This window comes from Nyctereutes procyonoides, unplaced genomic scaffold, assembly GCF_905146905.1.
Source record: "Nyctereutes procyonoides isolate TBG_1078 unplaced genomic scaffold, NYPRO_anot_genome, whole genome shotgun sequence".
Taxonomy (NCBI): Eukaryota; Metazoa; Chordata; class Mammalia; order Carnivora; family Canidae; genus Nyctereutes; species Nyctereutes procyonoides.
Window position 1 is genome coordinate 8,305,809 of NW_026575031.1, and position 27,449 is coordinate 8,333,257.

The 27,449-nt window shown below is 36.2% G+C and overlaps 1 protein-coding gene across 18 annotated transcripts in view; it reads left to right on the forward strand.

The window, feature by feature from the left end:
• MGA (MAX dimerization protein MGA) overlaps nt 1-27,449 on the forward strand; it is a 177,884-nt gene that overhangs the window by 93,218 nt on the left and 57,217 nt on the right. For all 18 annotated transcript variants that reach the window (XM_055316678.1, XM_055316686.1, XM_055316687.1 and 15 more), the window contains 6 exons: nt 13,524-14,472; nt 15,397-15,475; nt 15,593-15,688; nt 23,237-23,368; nt 23,604-23,708; nt 25,323-25,984. In XM_055316678.1, the coding sequence (XP_055172653.1) occupies nt 13,524-14,472; nt 15,397-15,475; nt 15,593-15,688; nt 23,237-23,368; nt 23,604-23,708; nt 25,323-25,984 (2,023 nt within the window). The remainder of the gene's footprint in view (nt 1-13,523; nt 14,473-15,396; nt 15,476-15,592; nt 15,689-23,236; nt 23,369-23,603; nt 23,709-25,322; nt 25,985-27,449) is intronic.

Below are 27,449 nucleotides of genomic sequence, written 5' to 3' on the forward strand. Positions count from 1 at the left end.
TTACATCTCCACCCATAGTATATGAGCATACTGACGTCTGTATTCTCTTTTGCTAACATGGTAGTCCATAACACCATCCTCACTGCATACCATCTAACTGGTTTCCTGGTTGTTTCTCTTTTTTCTTCCTACAATCTATACTGAGCAGACTGAATGTTCTTTGAAAAGTGTGAATTAGATTATGTCCTTCTCCTTTTAAAACCCTTCAGTGTGGGATCCCTGGGTGGCGCAGCGGTTTAGTGCTTGCCTTTGGCCCAGGGCGCGATCCCGGAGACCCGGGATCGAATCCCATGTCGGGCTCCCGGTGGGAGCCTGCTTCTCCATCTGCCTGTGTTTCTGTCTCTCTCTCTCTGTGTGTGACTATCATAAATAAATAAAAATAAAAAAAAAATACCATCCTGAATTACTTCTTAAAAAAAAAAAAACCCTTCAGTGGCTTACTATTATACTTAAAAGTCTCCTTGCCTTATCTCTTTGGACTTAATCTTGTACTATACTTTCTGAGTGTGTTATATATCAGCCACCTCAGTTCACCCATTTTCTTTTCATATTCCCTTAGCTTTTAATGCCTTAAGTGTTTTTGCATTTATACTGTTGGTAACCTCTCATCATTCAGGTCTAGTCTCATGCCCCCCCCCCCCCTTTCTTTAAATCCATCATTTTATTTTTAGTGAATGTCTCTGTTTTGGTCTTTTAGGGTTTTTATAACATTCATCAACTATCCTCTCATTTGGCTAGTTTGTACTCTGATTTTCCCACTAGCTTCTAAGGTTTATTGGAGTAAGGATCTTGTTTTACTTGCTACTGATACTTCAATCCTAGAATGGTAATTCCACACATAGTTAATAAATACTTGAATTTGTGTAATTTAACGAAAACCTGAATGGCGTCAGTGAAATGAAACTTCTGGAATGTTAGAAATACCATTTATGAACATTCATTTGATTTTTTTTTTATTACCTTGAATAATTAGCAGTATCTTTAACTTGTCATTTGATATGTTTCTGTGTAAGGCTATAATATATTTCAGTGTAATTTTAGGGGAGAGTATTTTACCTTTTGGAAATTAGAGTGTCTTATTGAGGGATGATGCTTTTACATTATTCTCTTTCCAGGATCTTTAGTTTCTCCTACTTCCTACCATTTCTTTTTTTCTTAAAGACATGACAAAGTTTTTTCTTAGTTGTCTTTTTCCATTATAATTTACCCTCCCCTCCCTTTTATTTGTGGCCAGTGTTGTTGATTGAGTAATCTCCACCTGTTGCCTGGAGTTCCTCACTTATTTCTTTCTCAATATCCCTTGCAGTCTACCTTTCCTGGTCACATTACTGTACTTGCTCTCTTAAACATCATGTGTGTGATCCACTTAACAGATTGATCAGCCTGTTTATGTCTTGTTATCGGTATTCTGACAGTATTTAGTGAGCAAAATCTTTTCATTTCTCTTTAGATAATGCTATCCTTATCCTTTGCTCCTTAGAACATTATCTTTTCAGCCTTCACGGTGAGTATTTTAAAAAATTATTCTGCTTTTTAATTCTTTATACCATAATTTTTAGTGCATTTTTCCTTGTGATTCTAATCATCTTATAGTGCTAACTTTCAAAGGGCTCCACTTTTAGAACTTTTTTTTCTTTCCATTTTTAGAACTTTTATCCAGCTCCATTATTTAGTTATATCAGACTATTATTATAGTTTATTTTGAGACTAAAAATTTTGTTTTTCTCTTTTGTTCTACTCTGCCATGTCTTACTGGTTCTTCTGCAGTATTTGAGATTTGTATTCTTATTTTTATAATCACTCTTGTTCAGATTCCTATCAATTATTCCTAAGTTATCTATTATTTTTCTCTTTTTAGTCTCTCTTGCGTAGTGCCACCAAATTTAACACTTTTTTCTTTACCATTTCTCTAATCATTCTCTCATTTTCTCTTTATTATTGTGTGACTTACTAAATTGAAATGTGATATATATATACATACAGAACAGCTAGATGAATATTCATAAATGGAACATAATCATATTACCGGCATTAATATTACAAAAAATATATCTGCATACCAGGAGCCCCTCTAAAGACTTCTTTCAGTTTTCCTTCCTCCCTAACAAGATGATCATTATCTTCTAACAGTACAGATATTTTGCCTGCTTTTTTTTTTGCCTGCTTTAATGTAAAAGGAATAACAGAGTATGTATTCCTCTCTACCATTTTTAGCTTTACATTTGTTTGTGAGAGTCATCTATGTTGCTGCATAATGTTGTAGATTGTTTTATTCTCATTGCTTTGCAATATTCCACTTTTCAGATTACCACATTTTAGTCATTTTAATGTTAATAGGCATTTGGATAGTTTCCATTATAATTACTGCATTGACCATTTTAAATAGCAGGAATATTCTGGTTTTGGTGTACATATGAGTGCATTTCTTTGGAGCATATACTGGAAATGGAATTGTTTAATCATATGATATACATATGTTTTCTTTTTAAAAAAGATTTTCTTTTTTTTAAATTTTTTTTATTTATAAATTTTTATTTATTTATGATAGTCACACAGAGAGAGAGGCAGAGACACAGGCAGAGGGAGAAGCGGGCTCCATGCACCGGGAGCCCGACGTGGGATTCGATCCTGGGTCTTCAGGATCGCGTCCTGGACCAAAGGCAGGCGCCAAACTGCTGTGCCACCCAGGGATCCCAAGATTTTCTTTATTTGAGAGAGAAAGGGAGAGAGTGCACGCAAGCATGAGTGAGGCGGGTTTGGGGACAGAGGCAGAGAGAGAAGTAGACTCCACACTGAGCAGGGATTCTGACTGGGGGTGTTCCATCTCAGGACCCTGTGTCATGACCTGAATCAAAGGCAGACACTTAACCAACTGAGCCAACAAGGTATCCCTATATGTTTAGCATTAGCATAAGTTCTTGCAGGGTTTTATTAACCTAGTCTTCATCAGTGAATAAAAATTGAGGTTGCTCAACATCTTTGCCAAAACTTAGTATATTTTTTTTTCTTTTTTCTTTTTAATATTTTATTTATTCATGAGAGACACAGAGAGGCAGAGAGAGACACAGGCAGAGAGAAGCAGGCTCCATGCAGGGAGCCCGATGTGGGACTTGATCCCGGGATCCCAGGGTCACAACCTGGGCCGAAGGCAGATGCTCAACTGCTGAGCCACCCAGGCTGCCCTTAAAGTTTTTAAACTGTGCTTCAGAGCGACTGATAGGTCATATTTATTTGTTGCATTAATTATATACTAAACAAAAAAGGAACCCTTTTCTTTAAATGTAACAAATCGTTGGTTTTGCTTGATTTCTTAAGTAATCTTTCACCTCATTTATTTGGATAGAGATTTCTTAGATGTATGAAACTTCAGGGTTGTTTGCAAAATCTTCCCGCCAAGACAAATTTTCATGTATTATGCATAAAGTTTTTTGGGGAAAATAAGGGGGGATATTTTCTGAGAACCTCTCTAACTGAGCAAATTTAATTCTTCAGGAAAATGTGAAAGCAATTGTTGCAGTAGCCGCCAAGATCTACCTTTATGAAGTTCTCAGATACTGAAAACAAATTCAGGTTGTGAGGTTAAATGAAAAGAAGATACGGATTTTTTCTATATTTCAGAAGTTAATGTCTTGAAATGTGAATATAATGAGATAACTTCATTAAATGTGAATCCTCAATTACTTGATATAGAATGGCATTTCTATATGAACTTAATATAAAAACTGACATAATAAAGAGAGGAGAAAGAACTTGTTAACCTTTTAAAAACAGACGAAGGAAACTGGATTGCAAAACTAGATTTATTGGAAATCCTTGAGTTGTCACTTAAAACGAGTGCATTTTATTCTTGTTTTTGATTTTAGCTATTCTGACAGGTGTGAAGTGGTATCATTATGGTTTTGATTTGCATTTCTCTGATAAGTGATACTGAACATCTTTTTATGTGTCTATTGGGCATCTGTAGGTCTTCTTTAGGAAAATAGTCATGTCTTCTGCCCATTTTTATTTGGATTATTAATTTTTTTGGTGTTGAATTGTGTAAGTCTTTTACATATTTTGGATTAACCCCCAGTGGGACATACCGTTTGCACATATCTTCTCCTATTCAGTAGGTTGTCTTTTTTATTTTGTTGATGATTTCCTTTGCTCTGCAAAAGCTCTTTATTTTGGTGTACTCCAAGTAGTTTAATTTTGCTTTTGTTTCTCTTACCAAAGAAGACATATCTAGAAAGATGTTTCTATGGCTAATATAAAGAGATAACTGCCTGTGTTTTCTTATAGGAATTTTGTGGTTTTAGGTCTCACCTTTAGGTCTTTAATTTATTTTGAGTTTACTTTTGTGTATGGTGTAAGAAATGTGGTCCAAGAAATAAATGTTAGTGAGAATGTGGAGAAAAAGGAACCTCAGCATTGTTGATGGGAATGTAGCCTGGTGCAGTCAATATGGAAAACAGTGTGGAGTTCTTAAAAAAATTAAAAATAGAATTATATCCAGTAATTCCCCTACTGGATATTTACCCAAAGAACATGAAAACTCTAATTCAAAAGGTATGTGCCACCCTTAGGTTTATTGCTGCATTATTTACGATAGCTAAGATATGGAAACAACTCAAGTGCCCATTCATAGGTGAATGGATGAATAAGGTATAAATATATACAGTGGAATATTCAGCCGTAAAAAATGAAATCTTACCATTTACAACAACATGGATGGATCTAAAGGATATAATGCTAAGTGAAATCAGAAAGACAAATACCATATTGTTTCACTCATAATTGGATTTAAGAAAGAAAACAATTGAGTAAAGTAAAAAAGGAAAACAAAAAAACCCAGACTTTAAATACAGAGAACAAACTTGTGGTTGTGGGGGTGAGAGAGGTTGGTAGGGAGGATGGGCAAAATAGGTGAAAGAGATTAAAAATGGGGGGCAAATTTTTTTGTTACGTAACTTATAAAAAGAAAAACTTAAAAAAAAAAACATAAAGAGGGGCACCTGGGTGGCGCAGTCAGTTAAGCATCTGCCTTTGGCTCAGGTCATGATCTCGGGATCCTGGGTTCGAGCCCCATGTGTGGCTCTCCACTCAGTGGAGGGTCTGCTTCTCCATCTCCCTCTGCTATTCCTCTCACTTGTGCTCCTTGGTTCTTTCTCTCTGTCAAATAAATAAAATTTAAAAAAAAAAAAACATAGTTATTTTTTTTACCAGTTAAGTGAAGTTTTTGAAAGGGGGAAGTTGGAGTTGTTTTAGCTTTTGTATTTAAGTCTATAATCCATCTTGTCTTAGTTTTTGTGTATGGTGTGAGAAAGAGGGTCAAAGCTCATATATTTCCATGCAGATATCTAATGGCTACAATCATTTATTTGAAAAGATTACTGTAAAGATCCTTTTAAGAGCTTTTAAAATGTATCATGTTTTGGAAAATCAGGTGACTGTATATACAGGTGATTCTACTTTTGGACTAAGTTTTGTTCCATTTGTTTATTCTTTTGCCAATACCATTTGGGTTTTTTTTTTTTTTTACCATTTGGTTTTGAGGACATTAGATTTAATAAATCTTGGAATCCAGTCATGTAATCCTTCAACTTTTGATTGTATTTAGAAATACAATTGATTTTGTATCTTACTACCTTGCTGAATTCACGTACTAGTTTGTAATTCTTTTTTTTTTTAAATTTTTTAATTTATTTATGATAATCACAGAGAGAGAGAGAGAGGCAGAGACACAGGCAGAGGGAGAAGCAGGCTCCATGCACTGGGAGCCGGATGTGGGATTCGATCCCGGGTCTCCAGGATCGCGCCCTGGGCCAAAGGCAGGCGCCAAACCCCTGCGCCACCCAGGGATCCCTAATTCTTTTTTTTTTTTTTTAAAGATTTTATTTATTCATCAGAGAGAGAGAGAGAGAGAGAGGCAGAGACAGGCAGAGGGAGAAGCAGGCTCCATGCAAGGAGCCAGATGCAGGACTCGATCCTGGGTCTTTAGGATCACGCCCTGGGCCGAAGGCGGGGCTAAACCACTGAGCCACCCGGGCTGCCCTAGTTTGTAATTCTTTTGGAATTTCTACATACCCAATTATGTTGTCTGTGAACAAAATTATCTTAAGGGCTGGAAATATTATACCAGCTTTGCATTTGTGGGATAAATATTACTGGTTCTTAGTAGCATCCTTTTTAATATTGTCAGATTCAGTTTGCTAGTATTTTGTTGAGGGTTTTTAGACCTCAATTCAGATGGATACTTAAGAGTTTTATTACTGATATGTTGGTTTCATATCAGAAACATATCATATGTTGATTCTGTTTTCTTCATAAAACAAGTTGTAAACTTTTGCATTCTCCTGCATTTTTCTGGTTTTTGTACAAGATTAGTATTTTTTTCATTTTGTGTTTGATAGACTTCATCGAGGAAAACTTGGAGTTTTCTTTGTTGGCAGGTTTCTTTTTCTTTTTTTTTTTTCTTTTTTTAAGGATTTTATTTATTCATGAGAGAGAGAGGCAGAGACACAGGCAGAGGGAGAAGCAGGCTCCATGCAGGGTGCCCGATGTGGGACTTGATCCTGGGATTCCAGGATCACGCTCTGGGTCAAAGGCAGGCGCTAAACCACTTAGCCACCCAAGGATCCCTGTTGGCAGGTTTCAAATCACAATTCAGTTTCTCTATTTTCAGTTTCGTTGTTGTTTTTTCCCCCCCTCTCATCTTTATTTTCTTCTTTCGGTTTACTTCTGGTTTAATTTACCTTTTTTAGAACAGGGATTGGCAGTTAAGACCCGTGGACCATATCTAGCTTCCCATTTGTTTTTTATGGCCTGAAGACTTAAGAATGATTTTTATATTTTTCAATAGAGAAAAAAGAGTAGAAGAAGAGTACTATTTTGTCACATGTGAAAATTATATAGAATTCAGATTACATTGTCCATTTGCTGGAAAAGTTATGCTCATTTGTTTATGTATTCTTTTATGGTATAGTGGCAGAATTGAATAGTTGTAATAGAGGCTATATGGATCTCAAAGCCTAAAAATTTTACCATTTAGCATTTAACAAAAACTTTATCAACCCCTAACTAAGATAATTGATTTTAGACCTTTTATTTAAAGCTATAAAGTTTCCTCTGAGTATTGGTTTAGGTGTCTTCTACAAATTTTGATATGCTGTTTGTTTTTTTAAAATATTGATATGTTGTACTGATACTTGTTCCTATTTGTAGCTTGATTCTATTGTTAGAGAAGATGTGACTTAAAACTTTTGAAATAGAAATTTTTGATTTTTAAAAAAAAGATTTTATTTATTCATGAGAGTCAGAGACCCACACACAGGTAGAGGGAGAAGCAGGCTCCATGCAGGGAGCCCAACGTGGGACTCGATCCCGAGTCTCCAGGATCACGCCCTGGGCCGAAGGCAGCGCTAAACCGCCGAGCCACCCAGGCTGCCCAGAAATTTTTGATTTTTTAAAGATTTTATTTATTTGACAGAGAAAGAGAAGGAGCGAGAGAGAGAGAGAGAGAGCTAGGGAGCACAGGCAGGGGAAACAGCGGAGGGAGAGGGAGAAAGGCTCCCTCCCTGCTCATCCGGGATGTGGAGCTCAATCCCAGAACCCTGGGATCATGACTCAAGCTGAAGGCAGATGCTTAACGGACTGAGCCACCCAGGTACCTCTGAAATAGAAATTTATCATGACTTTGCTTTATTGTCTAGCATATGGTCAGTTTTGATTAATACTAAATGTACACTTGAAAATGTATTTGTTACATAGTTACTGGATGTAGTGTTCTGTAGTCTTAGGTAAGTACGATAGTATTCACATCTTTCTCAATTTGTCTATCTACGATCTCTTTTTTTTTCTATCTACGATCTCTTGTCTGTTTTATTATTATAGTACTATGAAATTTTCTTTTGAGTATCTTGAAGCTATATGATAAGGTATATTTTTAGGATTGTCTTTTTGATGAATTGAGTTCATAAAATTTTTATAAGGTCCCTTTTTATCTTGGATGGTACTTATACTTTATTTTTATTTATTTATTTATTTTGGTGCTTATACTTTATTATTTTTTTTTGGTACTTATACTTTAATTTCTACTTTGGTGTTATTGAGCCATCTTGGCTTTTTTTTTTTATTTTCTGTTTAGAGGGTTTTATCTTTTTCCCTTTTTTCACTTTGAATCTGTTCTGTCCTTGGATTTAAACTTGTGTGTGTTTAAACTGCATTTGGTTGGAACTTTTTCTTTGTTCAGTGTTCAAATCTCTTGACTTTTATTTGGATTATTTTGTTCATTTACATTTAATATTAACATTGATAGGGCTAGTTTTTTTAAGCCTCGCACCTTGGTATTTTCTGCATTTCTTATGTTTTTTTCGTTATACTTCCTGTTTTCATTTGGATTGAGTGTTTTATATTGTACATTTTATCTATTGCACTTTAGGCAATGCCTCTTTTTTTTTTAAAGTGGTTTTATTAGTCTGCTTAAGTTACTGTAAGAAAATACCATAGACGGTGGCTTAAACAATGAAAATGAATTTTCTTAATTCTGGAGGCTGGAAAGTCTAAGGTAATGGTTTTTGCAGGGTTCTGTTTCTTTTGAAAGCTTTCATACTGGTTTGAAGACAGATGCTTCTGAGCTGTGTCCTCATGTAGAGTGGGGAGAGACCCCCTACCTTTATGACCTCATTTAACCTTAATTATGTCTTCAAGATTCCTTCTCCATGAACAGTCACATTGCAGTTAGAACTTAAATATAAGAATTTGGAAAGGACACAGTTCAGTCCATTGCAGTGTTGTAAAGATAATAATGTGTATCTTTAATATATAAAGTAGATTTCAATTAATTGTAACAGTACATGTACACACAGCTAATTATATGGATGGCTCTATAAGTCATGTTTTGTACATATGTTATAAATTCCCCAAACAGGGATGCCTGGGTGGCTCAGCGGTTGAGTGTCTGCCTGTGGCTCAGGGCATGATTCCAGGGTCCAGGATCCAGTCCTGCATCTGGCTCCTTGCGGGGAGCCTGCTTCTCTCTCTCTGTCTCTGCCTCTCTCTTCTCTCTCTCATGAATAATTAAAGAAAATCTTAAAAAAAAATTCCCCGAACATTATTATTTTACTTGCTTTAAACAGTAGTCAATTAAATCTAAGAAAAGTGAAAGTGTTATAAATGCTCACCTATTTATTTTTCATTAATTCCTGGATCCGTTTTCATGTTGGTTCATTTCCTGTCCATTCGAAGAACTTCTTTTAGTATATTTTTATTAACTTTCTAAAAATTGAGATTAATTCATCACCATAAAATTTACCCTTTTATTTTTATTTATTTTTTTAAGATTTTATTCATTTATTCATGAGAGAGAGGCAGAGAGGCAGAGACACACACAACACAGGCAGAGGGAGAAGCAGGCTCCACGCAGGGAGCCCGATGTGGGACTCGATTCCGGGTCTCCAGGATCAGGCCATGGACCAAAGGCCGCGCTAAACCACTGAGCCACCCGGGCTACCCCCTTTTATTTTTTTAAATTTGTTTTTGTTCTTATTTTTTTTTAAGTAGGCTCCACATGTGGAGCCCAGTGCAAGGCTTGGACTCATAACCATGAAATCAAGACCTGAGCTGATATCAAGAATCAGACACTTAGGGATCCCTGGGTGGCGCAGTGGTTTGGCGCCTGCCTTTGGCCCAGGGCGCGATCCTGGAGACCCGGGATCGAATCCCACGTCGGGCCCCCGGTGCATGGAGCCTGCTTCTCCCTCTGCCTATGTCTCTGCCTCTCTCTCTCTCATGTGACTATAATAAATAAATAAAAATTAAAAAAAAAAAAAGAATCAGACACTTAGGGACACCTGGGTGGCTTAATGGTTGAGGGTCTGCCTTTTGCTTAAGTCATGATCCTGGGGTCCTGCAATTGAGTCCCACATCGAGCTTCCTGTATGGAGCCTGCTTCTCCCCTCTCTGCCTGTGTGTCTCTACCTCTCTCTCTCTCTGTGTCTCATGAATAAATAAATAAAATCTTAAAAAAACAAAAAAGAATCAGACACTTAACTGACAGAGCCACCCAGGTGCCCCTAAAATTCACCCATTAAAATGTATATTTTAGTGATTTTTTTGTATACGTATAGAATTATGCAGCCATGACCACAGATTTTTTTTTTTTTTGGACTTTTTCATCACCCCAAAAAGAGACCCTTTGCCCTCTGTTAGTCATTTCTCATTTTTCTGCATCCCCTCCTCAGCCCCACCCCCATTAGTATACAACCATAAGTCTCCTTTTTGTCTATGGAAATGTCTGTTTCGGACATTGATATAAGTGGATTTATATATAATATGTGTTGTCTTTTATTTATTTATTTATTTATTTATTTATTTATTTATTTATTTATTTATTTATTTATGTGTTGTCTTTTAGCATAACTTTCTCAAGGTTCATCCATGTTGTAGTGTGTATCTGTACTTTGTTTCTTTCATTGCTGAAAAATAATCTTCTATGGATATTGCACATTTTATGCATTTATTGATTAGTTGATAGACAATAAAGTTATTTACACTTTTTAGTTGTTATGAATAATGTAAGCCCATTCTTCCCCACTGAATTGTTTTCATACTGTTGGCAGTTGAAGACCATTTGATAGAAATGCGGGTATTTATTACTGGACTCCAAATTATGTTCATCTGGTCTCATTTTGGCCATATGCCAATATGAACACACTGTTATGACTGTAGCTTTGTAGTAAGTTTTGAAATTAGGAAAAAAGTTTTAGAGAACTTCATTCCTATTTTTCAAGATTTTTTGGGGTTATTTTGAGATCCTTGAATTTTCATAAGTAATGTAAGGTCCCCTTGTGAATTTTTTTTACAAAAGTCCCAGTGGGATTTTGATAGGGGTTGTGTTGAATCTATGGATCACCTTTGGGGAGTATTGCTGTTCTACCAGTATTAACTCTTACAGTACATAAATGTATTTTTTATTTAGGTTGTTTTTAATTTCTTTCAATGATGTTTTGTAGTTTTCTGTGTACAAGTCTTATACTTCTTTGGTTCAGTTTGTTCCTAAGTATTTTATTCGTATTGATGCTGTTGTAAATGGAAATGGAGTTTTTTTTTTCCTTTCATTTTTGATACTTCTCATTTGTAGAAATAACATTTTGCATGTGTATTGATCTTGGATACTCTTGCTAAACCCGTTTATTAGTTCCAGTAGGATTTTGGTGATTTCCTTAGGATTTTCTATATACAAGATCATATCATCTATGGATAGAGAATTTTACTTTATCCTTTTCATTCTGGATGTTTTTTATTTCTTTTCCTTTCCTGATCACCCTTGTGGAACCTCTAGTACAGTCGAGTCTAAGTTGTGAGTGAGAGTTAACTAAATTCTTCTCTGTTTCTGATTTTAGGAGCTAGTATTTCTTATGCAGTCTCAATTCTCTTAGTTGTCTGAAAGTGTCTATCTTCAAAGCCTTTGGTTTATCTGAACATTCAGTTGACTCTTTCAATATAATACTCTTTGAATACTATCATTCCTTTGTTTTCTGGCTTACATTGTTTCCAGTGGTAGTCAGTCTGTTCTTATTGTTTCTCTACTGTAGTATGTATTTTTTCCTCTGATGTTTCTAAGACTTTTCTCTTGATTATTAATTTTCAGCCACCTGACCTTTACGTGCCTGTATGACTTTTATTGTATTTATTCTGTGTATTGGCTGAGCTTCTTGGATTTGTGGGTTAAAATCTTTGACTTTTGGGGATATTTTTGTTAATTTTTCTCTCCAAATGTTCTTTCTTTCTTATGCCTTTTATTAGGGAGTACAATTACTACTATGTAGGATCATTTGGTGTGGTGTCCCACAGATTTCTGACACACACACACTGTTTTTTTTTGTTTGTTTGTTTTTTGTTTTGTTTTGGTATCCTTCAGTCTAGGTGATTTACTTTAATTTTAGCTTGCTTCAGGTTTCAGATGTGTTCAGATGTGTTGAGGGGTGGGATTGGACTCCACTGCAACAGGAATTTGGAATCTAAGTGCTGGGAGACTACAGGTTCTTGGTTTTCAGGCTAATAACTTCCTGCATCACTGCTGCTTACTCTGCATAAGTGCTCCGGAGGGTAATTGGGGAGCGGGACTAGTTTTCTGTTTGGGCTTCTTTACGTTTTAGTGTTACACTCAGGCATTAAAAGTTTGATTGATTTCTCTGCGTCCCACTAAAGATTCTTTGTCTTTCACTGCCCCCCCCCCCCCAAAGTGCACTATGCTTCAGGTAATATAAATGGTACTCATGGTTTAAAGAAGTTTTAATCTGTGAGCCAGCTAGAGAAGTCAGGTCCCTCTAGAATTCAGTTAATTTGAATTTGTGACTAGAGGTCTTCAGTGTGTTTAAAGAAGAAAAGGGTTTTATGTTACCTAGTGTTTTCTAATTGTTTTTGACAGAATGGATTGTTTTCTTGATCTTTCACATTCTAACTAGAAGTGGAAGTCCTCCTTTGACAGGATTTTTTGAGTAAGGTCAAGATCTTAAGTTGTGCAAGAAGTGAGTAACTACATTGTAAGGGTTGCTTTGTGTGTATTTGAGATTAATGAAAAAATTTTCCAAGACAAGTGACTATAATTGTGTTAGTAGTTCTCTTGTGTGTATGTGTGTGTGTGTTAGTAGTTCTAACATGTCGTCAAGTTACATTGTTAAAATTTATATGCATTCAGTGGTTAACTGGGAGGAGGGAGAAGCTAAAAAGATTTTTTAAAGATGAATTATAAATACTGACGGGTTAAATGTACTTGTCTTCAACTACCATACCCTCTTATTTTGGAAGACTTAATGGTGGACTAATAACATTGAGTTTTTGTTTTAAAGTCAAAAATCACCTGGCAACAACATTGTGAATATACTAAAAATGTATGGGTTTGTACATTTTTAAATTGTTAAAATGTTATGTTTTATGTTTTTTTAAGATTTTTATTTTTAAGTAATTTCTGTACCCAACATGGGGCGCTTGAATTTACAACCCCAAGATAAAGAGTTACATGCCCTACGAGCTGAGACAGCCAGTTAGGTTTTATGTTGTATGAATTTTATCTCAATTAAAACAGTTTAGGCAGTTTGAAAGTTCTTTCCTGATGTTTATTGCAATTCTTTTTTTTACTGCAATTCTTAATTGTAGTGGACATTTGTTTGCTTTTTATTTGTCAGTGGTTAATTGATATGTTCTTTAGTTCTAGAGTTTGATTTTGGGTTAGTGCCAACTGACTTTCAAAATTGAGTTTATTTGAAAAATACCATTAAAATAAGTGTTATATTTCGCTTTTGATTTAGTGATAAGGTTACATGTTAAAACTTTACTTCTTATTTTATGAGAAATTGATGGAAAGTGTAAAAAGTGTGATGTTGATAAACTGCTTTTGGGAACCTTGTTAAGTTATACAGTGTTTTTTGAAGAATGGCTCATGAAATCTGATGTGTCACTTGGTTCCCAGCAGTCTTTCTTTTTTCCTCCTGAGTCTTATTGGTAATTTTGCCGTTTTTAACCTTCCTCCCCTGTCTCTTCAGTCTTGTTGCCAACAATTTTGAAGACGGTTCCCATGTAGTGTCACCATTAGACCCGAATGGAAACTTCAATGTTGTTATTAAAGAGGAGCCTGTAGATGATTATGAATATGAACTTGCCGAGTGCCCGGAAGGGGTAACCATAAAACAGGAAGAGACAGATGAGGAAACAGATGTATACTCAAACAGTGATGATGATCCTATACTAGAGAAACAGCTAAAGAGGCACAATAAAGTTGATAACCTAGAAGCTGACCATCCATCTTCTAAATGGCTACCAAATAGCCCATCAGGTGTTGCTCAAGCTAAAATGTTCAAGTTAGATGCTGGAAAGATGCCAGTAGTCTATCTGGAGCCCTGTGCTGTCACCAAAAGCACAGTGAAGATTTCTGAGCTCCCTGATAACATGCTTTCCACATCTCGAAAGGATAAGTCTTCTGTATTGACAGAATTAGACTATTTGCCTACTTACATTGAAAATTCCAATGAAACTGCCTTCTGCTTAGGCAAGGAATCAGAAAATGGTCTTAGAAAACATTCACCAGATCTCAGAATGGTACAGAAATATCCCTTACTTAAAGAGCCTCAGTGGAAATATCCTGAGATAACTGACAGCATTAACACAGAAAGAATACCTGACAGTTCAAAGAGTTCAGCTGGGGACTCATTTTTAGGAAAAGAGGACTTGGGCAGAAGGAGAACAACTATGCTTAAGATTTCAACAGCCTCCAAGGTTGTGAATGCAAATCAGAATGCTCCTTCAAATGTCCCTGGAAAAAGAGGAAGGCCACGAAAATTGAAACTCTCTAAGGCAGGTCGACCACCTAAAAACACAGGAAAATCTTTAACTTCTACAAAGAACACTCCTATGGGTCCTGGGAATACCTTTCCAGATGTGAAGCCTGATCTGGAAGACGTGGATGGTGTTCTCTTTGTTTCTTTTGAATCAAAGGTAAGATGATAATTTTTAGCATTCCTTTTGAGGACAAATAGTGATTCTGGAATTGTATACTGGTGATAACTAACTTAGAATCTAGTTTTTTTTTAGTACAACCGTTCAGTGAGGGTGTATGTGTTAAGGGAGGGGAGTGTCTCCAAAATGTTTGGTTTAATTAGAAGGCAACACTTAAGGTATTTTGTTTGAATGAACTTAAATGTCTGCTTTCATCTCAGTTCATGATATTTGCACTACATTTAGCTGGAATTTTGAAAATTGTTGTATCTTACTGGAATTTATATTATAATAGACTTTTAAAAAGGCATAAATACATGAAAAATTAACTCTTTTGAGGTACATCCTCTGATTTTCATCAACAATAGCAGAGTATCACTGGAGAACTAGATATCGACTCTTAGAAATTCTATTGTCTCACTCATGGATAGTTTATTTTACTCCCAACTCTTCAACAACATTATTTTTCTTTTCGATCTTTTATAGAAGCCTGGTATTTGGTTACCGAGAAGTTGAATTCTCTTTAGCTGATCTTTTCCCTCCTTGTTAATTGCTGAGTAAGCTATCTTTACATAGACTCTTAAGAAATCAGTATGTAAATTGGCATAAGCAGATTTTTTTTAAAAAGATATTTATTTGCTGGAGAGAGTGAGTATAAGCAGGGAGAGTGGCAAGAAGAGGCAGACGGAGAGGGAGAAGCAGGCTCCCTGCTGAACAAGGTGCCCAATGGGCACCCTGATATAAACAGTTTTATGAGCATATTCAGGTTTTTTTTTTTTGTTTGCATTTTTTTCCTCTTCTGATCATTGAAATGGTGTTAATGTAGAACATTTAGAAAATATCAAAAGAATCAGGAAAAAATAGGTTCCTGGTTTACATTTAAACTTTTACGAGTGATATGAACTTTTTTCTTTTTTTATATAGGAAGCCCTTGACATTCATGCTGTTGATGGGACAGCTGAAGAACCCTGTAGTCTTCAGGCATCAACCACAAATGACCCAGGTATTAAATAATAGTATAAAAGGAGAGATAATTGAGATTTGGCTCTAGAAGTGAAAGTTGCAATGTTCCTTTTTCTGTAATGTATAGTAGCTTATTTTGTCATTGTTCTCTGAGTAGGTTGCAGAGCAAGAATTTCCCAGTTGGAAAAGGAATTGATAGAAGATTTGAAGGCCTTGAGGCACAAGCAGGTGATACATCCTGGTCTTCAAGAAGGTAATATTTACTTTAAAAAAAAAACGAAAACAAAAACCATACAAGCCAATTTTAAATTTTGTTATCTTTTTCTGTCCTTTCTACTTTCCCTCTTCTTTCCCTTTCCTGTTCTTCCCCATTTTTGTTTTTCCTCCTTTTCCCTATCTTTGATTTCATTTCTTTTAGTGTACCTTTTCTCAGCTTGTGTTTTTCTGTGATTTTTCCTCTTAATTTAAAAACTTCTCTAGGTTTCTTTTATCATAACAAAAACCTTTTCAACTAATGAAGCTACTGTCTCTGTGAAGCATAATATCTTAAGCATTTAAAAACTGTGTCGTAATAAGAAAGTGATGTGTTTTCTGTCTTGGAACTCAGTATTTTCCTTTGTATTTCTCATTTTTAAGTTTTAGTTGCTTTTGTTTATGTGTGGGGTTTTTCTTTGGAGGGGGAAGAGTTCCTACTTATTCTTACATACTTAGTAATTTGTAAGTGTGTAAATAATACTTTTCTCATTGTGTGGCTGTAAACACTTGCGTGTTTCATGCATTGCTTGGGATTTCAGTTAAATTTTCACTGTTTTCTCTATTTTGTTGTAATAAATTATCTTGGCTTTGATTATGTTGTTTAATCCTGTATTTTAATACTGAAATATACAGTAGTCTCATCCCCCCTGCTTTCACCCTCTCCCTCCCATGTGAGATCTTTCTTTCTGTGGTTTCACTTACTGGAAGCAGATGGTCCTCCTCCTGACATATGGTCAGAAAGTCAGTGGTAGCCTAACACTATGTTACAACACCTGCATCATTCAGCTTGGTTCATTTTATCAGCTAGGTATTTTATCATCTCTCACATCATCACAAGAATGGTGGGCACAGTTTATTTTGAGAGAGAAAGATCACATTCCATAACTTTTACTATATAAAAATGTGTACACATTGTTATAATTGTTCTGTTTTATTATTATTGTTTTCTCTTACTGTCCCTAATTTATAAATTAAACTTTATCATAAGTATATATAGGAAAAAACATTGTGTGTGTATGTGTATCAGGGTTTGGTACTAGGTGGTTTCAGGCACCTCCTGACGGTCTTAAAATTTATCTACTGTGGGGATCCCTGGGTGGCGCAGCGGTTTGGCGCCTGCCTTTGGCCCAGGGCGCGATCCAGGAGACCCGGGATCGAATCCCACGTCAGGCTCCCGGTGCATGGAGCCTGCTTCTCCCTCTGCCTGTGTCTCTGCCTGCCCCCCCCCCCCCTCTCTCTCTCTCTCTCTCTCTCTCTCTCTCTCTCTCTCTGACTATCATAAATAAAAATTAAAAAAAATTATCTACTGTGGGTCTTAAAATATATCCCTGCAGATTTGAAGTGACTGCTGTATCTACCATCATAGTATATACTACTGACTGTCCTATTTGCCATAAATAAGATCTGTAAACCATGCCATAATTTTTAGTTTCTTGTATATTTGATTTTAGGTGTACTTTTTAGAGTAGTTTATTGAGTTTTTGACTGTTAGTCAATATTTTTTTCAAATAACTGTCAAGCTGATTTACATTATATAACAAATCATTTATATGAGAGTCTAAGCATTATATACTAACAACGATTATAAAACGATCAGTTTCTAAATCAGCTGGTAATACTTGAAGAATTTTTGCTTTAATATGAGACTGATTGTGTGACAGTGATCTTAGAGGGGTACTATGGATTATAATGGATAGTTACAATCACATCATAGTCTTAATGGTCTAATAGTCTTAACATTACTTATTGTCGCTTTCATTATGCTATTTTATTTAAATAGTATTCTCTCACCTCTGTCACTTTTTCTTTATATTTTTTCTCCCTATTTCTTTCTTTTTTTTTGTTTTGTTTTGTTTTATTATGTATTTCAATAATGTATCTTTCAACCTAATCTCTAACTTTGTTTTAGTTTTAGTTATAGAGGTAAATATATTCAGTGCTCCCTGCTGGTCTTTTTGCTCTGGTTTGTTTGCCTATTACTTCCTGGCTAGTTAAGGTTTGAGTTTGTTTTTTCTTTCCCTTACATACATTATAGTCAAATCTCGTATTTTTCCTTTGTAATTGGGGTTTAAAGTTGAATGCTCCTGGATCTAAGCAGGTAACCAAATGAAATTAGCCTGATTTTGTGTGTAAGGTTGGCTGGAACACAGGTGCCTCTTCTAAAGGGGCAATCGCATGTTTGGATTATTTGTCATATGGAAAAGTTGGCCCAGTATTTTTAAAAATTCTCATTGTTCAGTTGAAACTGAAGTCAGGGCAGCCTGGGTGGCTCAGTGATTTAGCGCCGCCTTCAGGCCAGGGCGTGATCCTGGAGACTGGGGATCCAGTCCCACATCGGGCTCCCTGCATGGAGCCTGCTTCTTCCTCTGCCTGTGTCTCTGCCTTTCTCTCTCTCTCTGTCTCTCATGAATAAAATATTAAAAAAAAAAACAAACTGAAGTCAGCATTTTTATGTAATGATGCTCAATTTCTAAGTGGTAGAAGCTGATAATAGTTTTTTAGGCAAAGCTTTAAATACTGAGCAAAACAAAGTGTGAGTGAGCCAGTGATCAGTTTTTACCTGCTTTACAAATTCTGCATTTGGTGTCATATATGTTTTTACTTAATTTTCATGTTGTTAAAACTAATTCAACTGTATTCTTACATAGTTTTATTTTTATATTTTTAAAAAGATTTTACTTATTAGATAAAGAGCAGTGGTGGGAGAAACAGAGGAGGAGGAGAAGCAGACTCTGGTCTGAGCTTGAAGCCTGACTCAGGTCTCATTCCCGGTACCCTGAAATCCATGACCTGAGCTGAAATCAAGTGTTGGACATTCAACGGACTGAGCCACCCAGGCATCCCACATAGTTTTATTGTTTTTTAAAAAGCTGTTAATTCTGTAATACATATGGTACAATTTATAAGCTGTCAGGTAGAGATCTATTTTGGATTTTTTCTCTGTTTTGGCAGATATCCCTCTCAACCTTTGCTTAAGACTTAGAATTTTAGAAGAATAAGTTACATTGGCTAAGTATTTGTAATAACTGAGTGATCCCAATCACAGGTCCCTTTAAGGTCCCTCTCTAAAAATTGATGATTGAAAGAATGTTAAATTTCATTTCAATAATGTCATATTTCTTTGCCTTTCTATTAACTGTGGAGTTGTATTATTTTTTAGAATTAAGCACTGAAAAATCTTTTTGAGCTGAAAGCTCGAAAAACTTGAAAAGATTTTTGAGCATGCATTGAAGTTGTGGAAGAAATGTTAAGCCTGAGGAAGTATTTTTATTGGTGGTGGTAGTCTTGTTGCTAAATTAAATAAGAATTTTAATTTTGTTTTTCAAAACTTATTTTTTCTGTCTCCTGTACTATCTTTACTACATCCAAATTAATTTATTTCCTATCAACCTGAAATTATCATCTGCTTTTGAACTTTAAAGGTATTTTTGTAGAAGCATATCTACTTCATTGCTACCAAGTCAATTCTTTGTCAATTAAAAAATTTGTTGCTTTTAGAACTTGTTTTCACTTTTAAGTGGAAGTTTAAAATACAAGTAAACACAGACAAGAAAATAGGGAAAACAATATCTAAATTTGATTTTGTGGGGTCTAGATTTTGCATGTCTATATATGGATATTTTTTTTATCACCTTAATTCCTTTCCTTTTACCATCTATGTAGGGAGCTGTTCTGTCATTTTTTGTGATTAATAAGATGATTTTCTCTTAAAGCGCTAGGCTATCTTATGTTATCTTTTGTTTAGGATGCTGTTCTTACTTGGAATTTCTGCAGTATCTTGCTTTTTGGTTCCACTCTGCTGTCCGTCCCACCTTTCCTACTTAATTCTACTTGTCCTGACTTAAGAATTACACAATCAGTAAAATTTTACTACATTCCCTTGGGCTTTTCAAGTGTCATTTCTTTTTACTTACCTCTCTTGGGACTTATTTACACTATTATAACTACTAATGAGTCAATTGGGAAAATAACATTAATACTCCTTGAGGTCTGAGAGATGTCTTTTATCTTTATTACCGTCTGTATTACAGAGTATTTCATAGAGAAGGTGCAATAAATTCTTAAACATAAAACCCATTGTGGTGGATTGGTATTTATTTTACTGATGAGGAAGTTGAAAGATAAGAGAAATTTGGCCCACTCAGTGGGGAGTGGGCCTGTCCCTCTGCCCCTCCACTTCCTCATGCACTTTCTGTCTCCCAAAGAAGTAAATAAAATCTTTAAAAAAAACATCAGAAAACTCAGATTTTTAAGCAATCTCCACACCCAATGTGGGGTTTGAGGTCATAACCCCCACATCAAGAGTCGCACACTCCATCTCCTGAGCTCACCAGGTGCCCCTGGAAAGAATATTTTATTGATGTTAATGTTAATCATATCATATAATTAAATAAAATAAAAATAAGGTAAAATATTTAAAAAACTGGACTTACACACTAAAATAGAATAGTGATTTAATCTCTTCTGTTGAGGTAAGTTCAGTGTGGAGAATACACAGATTAGCCATAAGAGTTTGTGGCTCATGACCTATCTAATACCTTCACCTTTCATGAGAGGAGTATTATGTAAGCCTTTTTATTAGAAACCTATACCTATGACTTTTAACAGCTATAATACCTAATGCTTGGAACTCCTTTTGGCTTCAGTTTTGTTAAAATTTAAGTTAGATACTTTTCTGCATAGCAGTATGAAGCCAGCAATTCACAGATGAGTAAATCCAGATTAGAAGATGGTCACCAGTAACAGAAAAGTAGAAATTTAAGAATAATTGTATGTAAATTTAAAGCAAATGATTGGAACCAACTTATTTTTTTATTTTTATTTTTTAAAGATTTTTATTTATGTATTTATGAGAGACACAGAGAAAGAGAGGCAGAGACACAGGGAGAGAGAGAAGCAAGCTCCATGCAGGGAGCTCAATATGAGACTCGATCCTGGGACTCAAGGATCGTACCCTGGGCCAAAGGCAGGCACTCAACCGCTGAGCCACCCAGGCATCCCTGGAATAAGATTTAAAGTCCAGTGACCTCAAATGTTGAAGAGAAATTGGATCAGCAAGAGTTCTTATGCTCTACTGGAGGAAGTATAAATTGAGAGTAATTTGGCATTATTTGGTGCACAGATTCTCAATTAATGCATTGTTGGATGCGGTTATCCATGATGTGTGATAGATAAGATGCTCTTGAGATAGTGATCTTCTCAGAATGGCTAAGCTTGACCAAGGGTAATAAATACTGTAGAGCTGGTTGCCTCCAGCTATAAACAGCCTGGGATAAAGCAGGTTTATCCCAGTGTGGTGTTGCATAATTACCATTTTTTTATGTGCCATTGTGCAGATTAAATGTATCATCAAACAACTTAGCAGTAAATATCAGACTCTGTAGATGAAACAGATGAATTTATTAAAGTATCAGATGACTTACAGAAACTCCTGAAAAGCCAGGAAAACACACCCTAGGACTGTGCACTCAGGAAAAATGCCCACATTACTTTTGCAGAATGCTCATAAAAGCAGTTCCACATTGGACCATCACCACCATTTTCAGTATGGATACTGAACACAGTACATGGGCATCTAGGGCCTTGGTTACTTTTACCTCTAAAAATTCTTAACTCAAAAAAAATAAAAAAATAAAAATAAAAATTCTTAGGGCAGCCCGGGTGGCTCAGTGGTTTAGTGCTGCCTTCAGCCCAGGGCCTGATCCTGGAGATCCGGGATCGAGTCCCGCGTCTGGCTCCGTGCATGGAGCCTGCTTCTTCCTCTGCCTGTGTCTCTGCCTCTCTCTCTCATATGAATAAGTAAAATCTTAAAAAAAAAAAAAAATTCTTAACTCGGCCAAACACTGTCATCCTAGTTTATACAATTCTACGTAGTATCCCTTTCTTTGTGGTGCTTTTTCCTCAAATGAAGTCTTTCATGAGTACAGCTGATTGGCAAAACCTCTGTTACATATCTGCACATAAACAGCAAGGGAAGTTGGAAAATGAGTTTTTCCTAACACCTATCTTGAAAAGGTTCGAGGTACAATGGAGAAAAGTAACAGGGGAAGGGTGTTTAAAATATTTTTGGCAGCCACAAATATGTTGAGCACTCACAATATCCAGTACAATTGAAAGATGAACATACCCCATCATATAGCAATTCCATTCCTGGGTAAGTGCCATGAGGAATAGCTAAATGCACTAGAGAAGCTCTCACACATGTTCTCGTGTGTGATGTATATTTCTTGTACACAATGAATATTTACACTGCAGCATTGTTTGTAATTGTTAAAAATAAGAAACAGCTAAAGTAGATAAGGGAGATGGGAGATCCAGGCTTCTAGTTAGGGAATGAATAAGTCATGGGGATGAAAGGTGCAGCATAAGGAACATATATTTAACATTGTGTATCAGCTATACTAAAAAATTAAAAAATTTAGGAAACAATCTTGTTCTGTAGGAGGATGGTGAATAAATTGGGAGTACTATGTATTCATAATCTTGAGTAGGTACAGCAGTTAAATGCTCAAGAGATAAATCTGTTAACATAGACAAATCTCAGATGTGTAATGTTAAGGAAAAAAAACAGCCACCAAAATCTGCAAAGGATATGTGAAGTAAATACTTTCCCAAAAGATTACCTCTTAACCTACAAATAAGTTATAATATTTATTAGGCTCAATTTACCTTAAACTTTTTTTTTAATTATTTATGATAGAGAGAGAGAGAGAGAGAGAGAGAGAGAGAGAGAGAGAGAGAGAGGCAGAGACACAGGCAGAGGGAGAAGCAGGCTCCATGCACCGGGAGCCCGACGTGGGATTCGATCCCGGGTCTCCAGGATCGCGCCCCGGGCCAAAGACAGGCGCTAAACCGCTGCGCCACCCAGGGATCCCTCAATTTACCTTAAATATTACTAATAATAACTAGGGAATTAGTAGCCATAATTCAAGCCAGAAGCTTAGTCTATGTCAAATTTGTATTAAAAGTCCTAGAAAGTCTCTGGATCACAAAGGATTCAAGTACAAAAGATACTAATTCTGCTGTATGTATTAGTTATCTTTTGTTGCTTAACAAATTATCATGAACTTAACACACATACTGTCTCGTTTTCTTTGGGTTGGGAGTTTGGGCATGGCTTAACTGAGTCCTCTGCTTAGTGCCTCACGATGCTGCAGTTAAGATGTGTGGTTTCTCATCAGAGGCTTGATTGGGGAGCAGTCTGCTTCCAATTTCCCTTAGGTTGTTGGCAGAATTTATATACTTGCAGCTTCAGCAAGATGGGTGATACACACACTCATATTATCACATGCACACAAATCACATACATCCCATCCCTTTGGCCACTTTCTGTTAAAAATAAAACACAGGCCCTATCCACACTCATAGGAGAAGGAGGAGGGAAGAGTACACAAATATGTAATATCAGGAGGTGAGGATCATGGGGTCATCTTAAAGTTTCTCTGCCCCTTTTAATTTTTATTTTATTTTTGCTCTCCTTAATTCTCACCCCACACCTCAAAAGTTAAAAAACAACAATATAATTTGTGGTTCTTTTTCCTTGTAGTGGGCTTAAAATTGAATTCAGTGGATCCGACAATGAGCATTGATCTTAAATACTTGGGTGTACAGCTACCTTTGGCTCCAGCCACTAGCTTTCCTTTCTGGAACCTTACAGGAACCAACCCTTCCTCTCCTGGTGAGTGTGTAGCATTTGTAAAAGTCAGTTGCGATAGAAATAAGAAAATACCTTTGTTAGAGACATTTAGGATATTCTGAGGCAGGTTTTTTATTTTATTTTTTTATTTTTTATTTTTTTTACTTAGCATAGTCATAATGATTCACGCATTTTAGATTAAGTTTTAGTATCTAATTAGTTACTAAATATTAGCTGGCTTGAATTTTGGTCATCTCTTTTACTTTTTCTTTTATAGATGCGGGATTTCCCTTTGTTTCTAGGACAGGGAAGACCAATGACTTCACCAAAATCAAAGGATGGAGGGGAAAGTTTCACAGTGCTTCTGCATCTAGGAGTGAAGGTAATCAGCTTTTTAAAAAATTACCAATATGTTCTGAAAGATGTGGCCCAAAGCCTATTGTTAAAAATAAGTTTTGGTTGTTTTTCTTCATCTCTCTCTCTCTCTCTCTTAAAGATTTATTTATTTATTTATTCATGAGAGACACAGAGACACAGGCAGAGGGAGAAGCAGGCTCCCTGTGGGGAGCCCGATGTAGGACTTGATCCCAGGATCCCGGGATCATGACCCAAATTGAAGGCAGACACTCAGCCACTGAGACTCCCAGGTGTCCCTCTTCGTCTCTTTACATGCTTTAAAATAAACAAAATAATGGTCTTACCAGTGCCTGTTATTCCCTATGTTCCATATCCCTAACCAATGAAAGCTTAAATAATCCTTGTACCCTTTTAAAATTGCATTTCCTGTTACTCGTATCGTTTTTTTTTTTTTTTTTTTTTTTTTTTTTAATTTTTGATTTTTTTGTGGGGAGGTGTTTGGGGCAAAGGGAGAAGGGGAGAGAATCTTTTTTTTGGGGGGGGGGGAGAGAATCTTAAGCAGGCTCCATGCTCAGTGCAGAGTCCAATGTGGGGGCCAGATCTCACAATCCTGAGATCGGTGACCTGAGCTGAAATCAAAGAGTTGGATGCTTAAGCGATAAGCCACTTAGGCTCTCTACTCCTGCAGTTATGATAAGCATCATTCTCAAATATTATTTTAGAACCCTATACTTCAGAGCTGTAGAGTGATTCCTGACAGCATTACACTTACAAGTAAACTTCTAATCCAAACATTTTGACTATATACTTGTTGGTCTCCTTTCTTAGTGCTTTTCCCCCTGCACTTACTTGCAGTTTACATTCTAGCCAGATAAATTTACCATGTTTCCAAAATAGTTTTTCTCATCTTTGAATCCTTGTACAGTGTTATAATAGTATAATGCTCATCTGTCTGCTACATTTGCTTTTTCATTCCTTAAAAACTAAATTTTATACTTTTGTGCCTTCACCTCTTCTCTTGTGTTTTATAACAGAGTCCAGGTACTGCAAACTGTTTAATAATCTCTTGGTGTTCTGTTGAGGTTTGACTTAAGTAATTTTTGCTCGTATGTTTTTATTACTTAAATGTGGTTTTTCTGCTAAGATCATAAGTTGTCAAAGGTTGTAGACTCTCATCTTAGTGTTAATTATTTTGTTAGCACTTTGGAAAAATTAATGGTAAATATATGTAAGGAGATAAGTTTAGATAATGTTTTTTTTTTTTTTTTTTTTAAGATTTTATTTATTTATTCATGAGAGAGAAGCAGAGACACAGGCAGAGACACAAGCAGGCTCCATGCAGGGAGCCTGACATGGGACTTGATCCTGGGTCTCCAAGATCAGGCCCTGGGCTGAAGGCGGCATTAAACCGCTGAGCTACCTGGGCTGCCCCAGATAATGGATTTTGATGTAATTAATGTGTGATTCCATCTCTTCACTTGGTTTAATATTATATATTTTTCCTTTGTTCTGAGGAGGGACAGTTTAGAAGATTCAGTAGTATATAACTTAGTGTTCTTGGTCTTTTTTAGTGTATTTTTTTGGAGATCCAAAGATCTGCCATATATTTCTTTAAGTATCTGCATCTCTTTATTTGTAGGTGGAAATCCAGAAGGTCCACTGAAAAACCGTTCTGCTTTCTGCAGTGATAAGCTCGATGAATACTTGGAAAATGAAGGCAAGCTGATGGAAACAAGTATGGGTTTCTCGTCTAATGCTCCTACATCTCCTGTGGTATATCAGCTTCCTACCAAGAGTACCAGCTATGTACGAACACTTGATAGTGTACTAAAGAAGCAATCTACCATTTCCCCTTCTACCTCCTACTCTTTGAAGCCTCATTCTGTGCCCCCTGCCTCTCGAAAGGCAAAGTCTCAAAACAAACAGGCAACTTTTGGTGGCCGAACTAAATCATCGTATAAGTCCATTTTACCCTACCCTGTTTCACCAAAGCAGAAACATGCTCATACAATTCCTGGCGATAAGGTTGCCAAGAATTCAAGTACCATCTCAGAAAATCAGGTGAATAACTTTGTTGTGCCAACTTTAGATGAAAATACATTTCCAAAGCAAATTAGTTTGCGCCAGGCACACCACCACCAGCAGCAGCAACAGCAACAGGGAACTCGCCCTCCAGGCTTGTCTAAATCTCAAGTGAAACTAATGGACCTGGAAGACTGTGCACTTTGGGAAGGAAAACCAAGGACCTATATCACCGAAGAGCGAGCAGATGTATCCTTAACAACTCTGCTTACTGCTCAGGTAAGTATCTGTTGGTTTTCTAAAGGCATATTATGATTGGATCCCGTTCATGATTGGAAAGAATTAAGTTAGTGAGGGGAAATGGGAATGGGCTTTTTGGCAGGACGATAGGACACCTTAGTGATAGGATAACTAAGATTATCTTGTCTTTATTCTTTGTAACTACACATGTCAGTGTAGATCCCTTCCTGCCAGCAGAGGTAGACAATACAATTGTGCTTTTGAGTAATGTTTCTCACCTTATGTAAAGTAAGCTGGCCATTCTGAAAACGTCTAATTTCATTCTCTAGTATGTGGACAAGTGTATTTGCTAATCTCGTTAAAATAGCTTTGAAAGTTTTCCTTAAAAGGTACTACGTTTCACAGAATTAAAAAAAAATCCTAAACCTTTTGAGAAAAAGCTTTTAAAGTGTTTTTTTTTTTTTTTTTTTTTAAGATTTTATTTATTCATGAGAGACACAGAAAGGGAGGGAGGGAGAGGCAGAGGGAGAAGCAGGCTTCATGCAGGAAGCCTGACATGGGACCCAATCCCAGGTCTCTAGGATCAGGCCCTGGGCTGAAGGCTGCTCTAAACCGCTGAGCCACCCAGGCTGCCCCGCTTTTAAAGTTTTATAAAATCTTATATTGAGAATTTTTCAATTATTATTGATTTACTCATCTTAACAGCCTCTGAGAGTGCATGTGAAATGATAACAGCATGTGCCAATTATTTTTTTGATCATGAATATTATGTACCTTACCTTCCATTTTTAAATTCTGTGACTAAATTTTAGACCTGAAGATCATCAGATGTTGGGATTAAATACACAATGTGGCCTTTATTATTAATCATTCCTAAAGACTGTTATGTACCTATTATCCTATTCCCTTTTTATTAGTTATTAGATAGCAAGTGTCAGCAAACTATTTATTTGAAGGCCAGGTAATAAATATTTTAGGCTTTTTAGGCCATACACACACTTTTGAATTTATTCAACTCTGCTGTTACAATGGTACAGACACTATATGTTCTGATGAAGCTTTATTATGAAACAGGCTGGATTTGGCCTGTGGGTCTTGTCAACTCCTGCCTTAGAACATTATGTGCGATTTTTTTTTTTTTGAGAATAAATTCATCGTTGATATTTTGGTTCATAATTAATTTAAATATTCTCTTGTCTGTACTATTTTTTTTTTAATTTATTTATGATAGTCACAGAGAGAGAGAGAGAGAGAGAGGCAGAGACATAGGCAGAGGGAGAAGCAGGCTCCATGCACCGGAGCCCGACGTGGGATTCGATCCCGGGTCTCCAGGATCGCGCCCTGGGACAAAGGCAGGCGCCAAACCGCTGCGCCACCCAGGGATCCCTGTACTATTTTTTAGAATGGCCGATTGTTCAGAGTCCTGGTTATATTCATGTTCCATCCTTTAAATATACTTCTAATCTTGTGCTGTTAGTACTGAGTGTTCAGAGTCCAAAAAGGC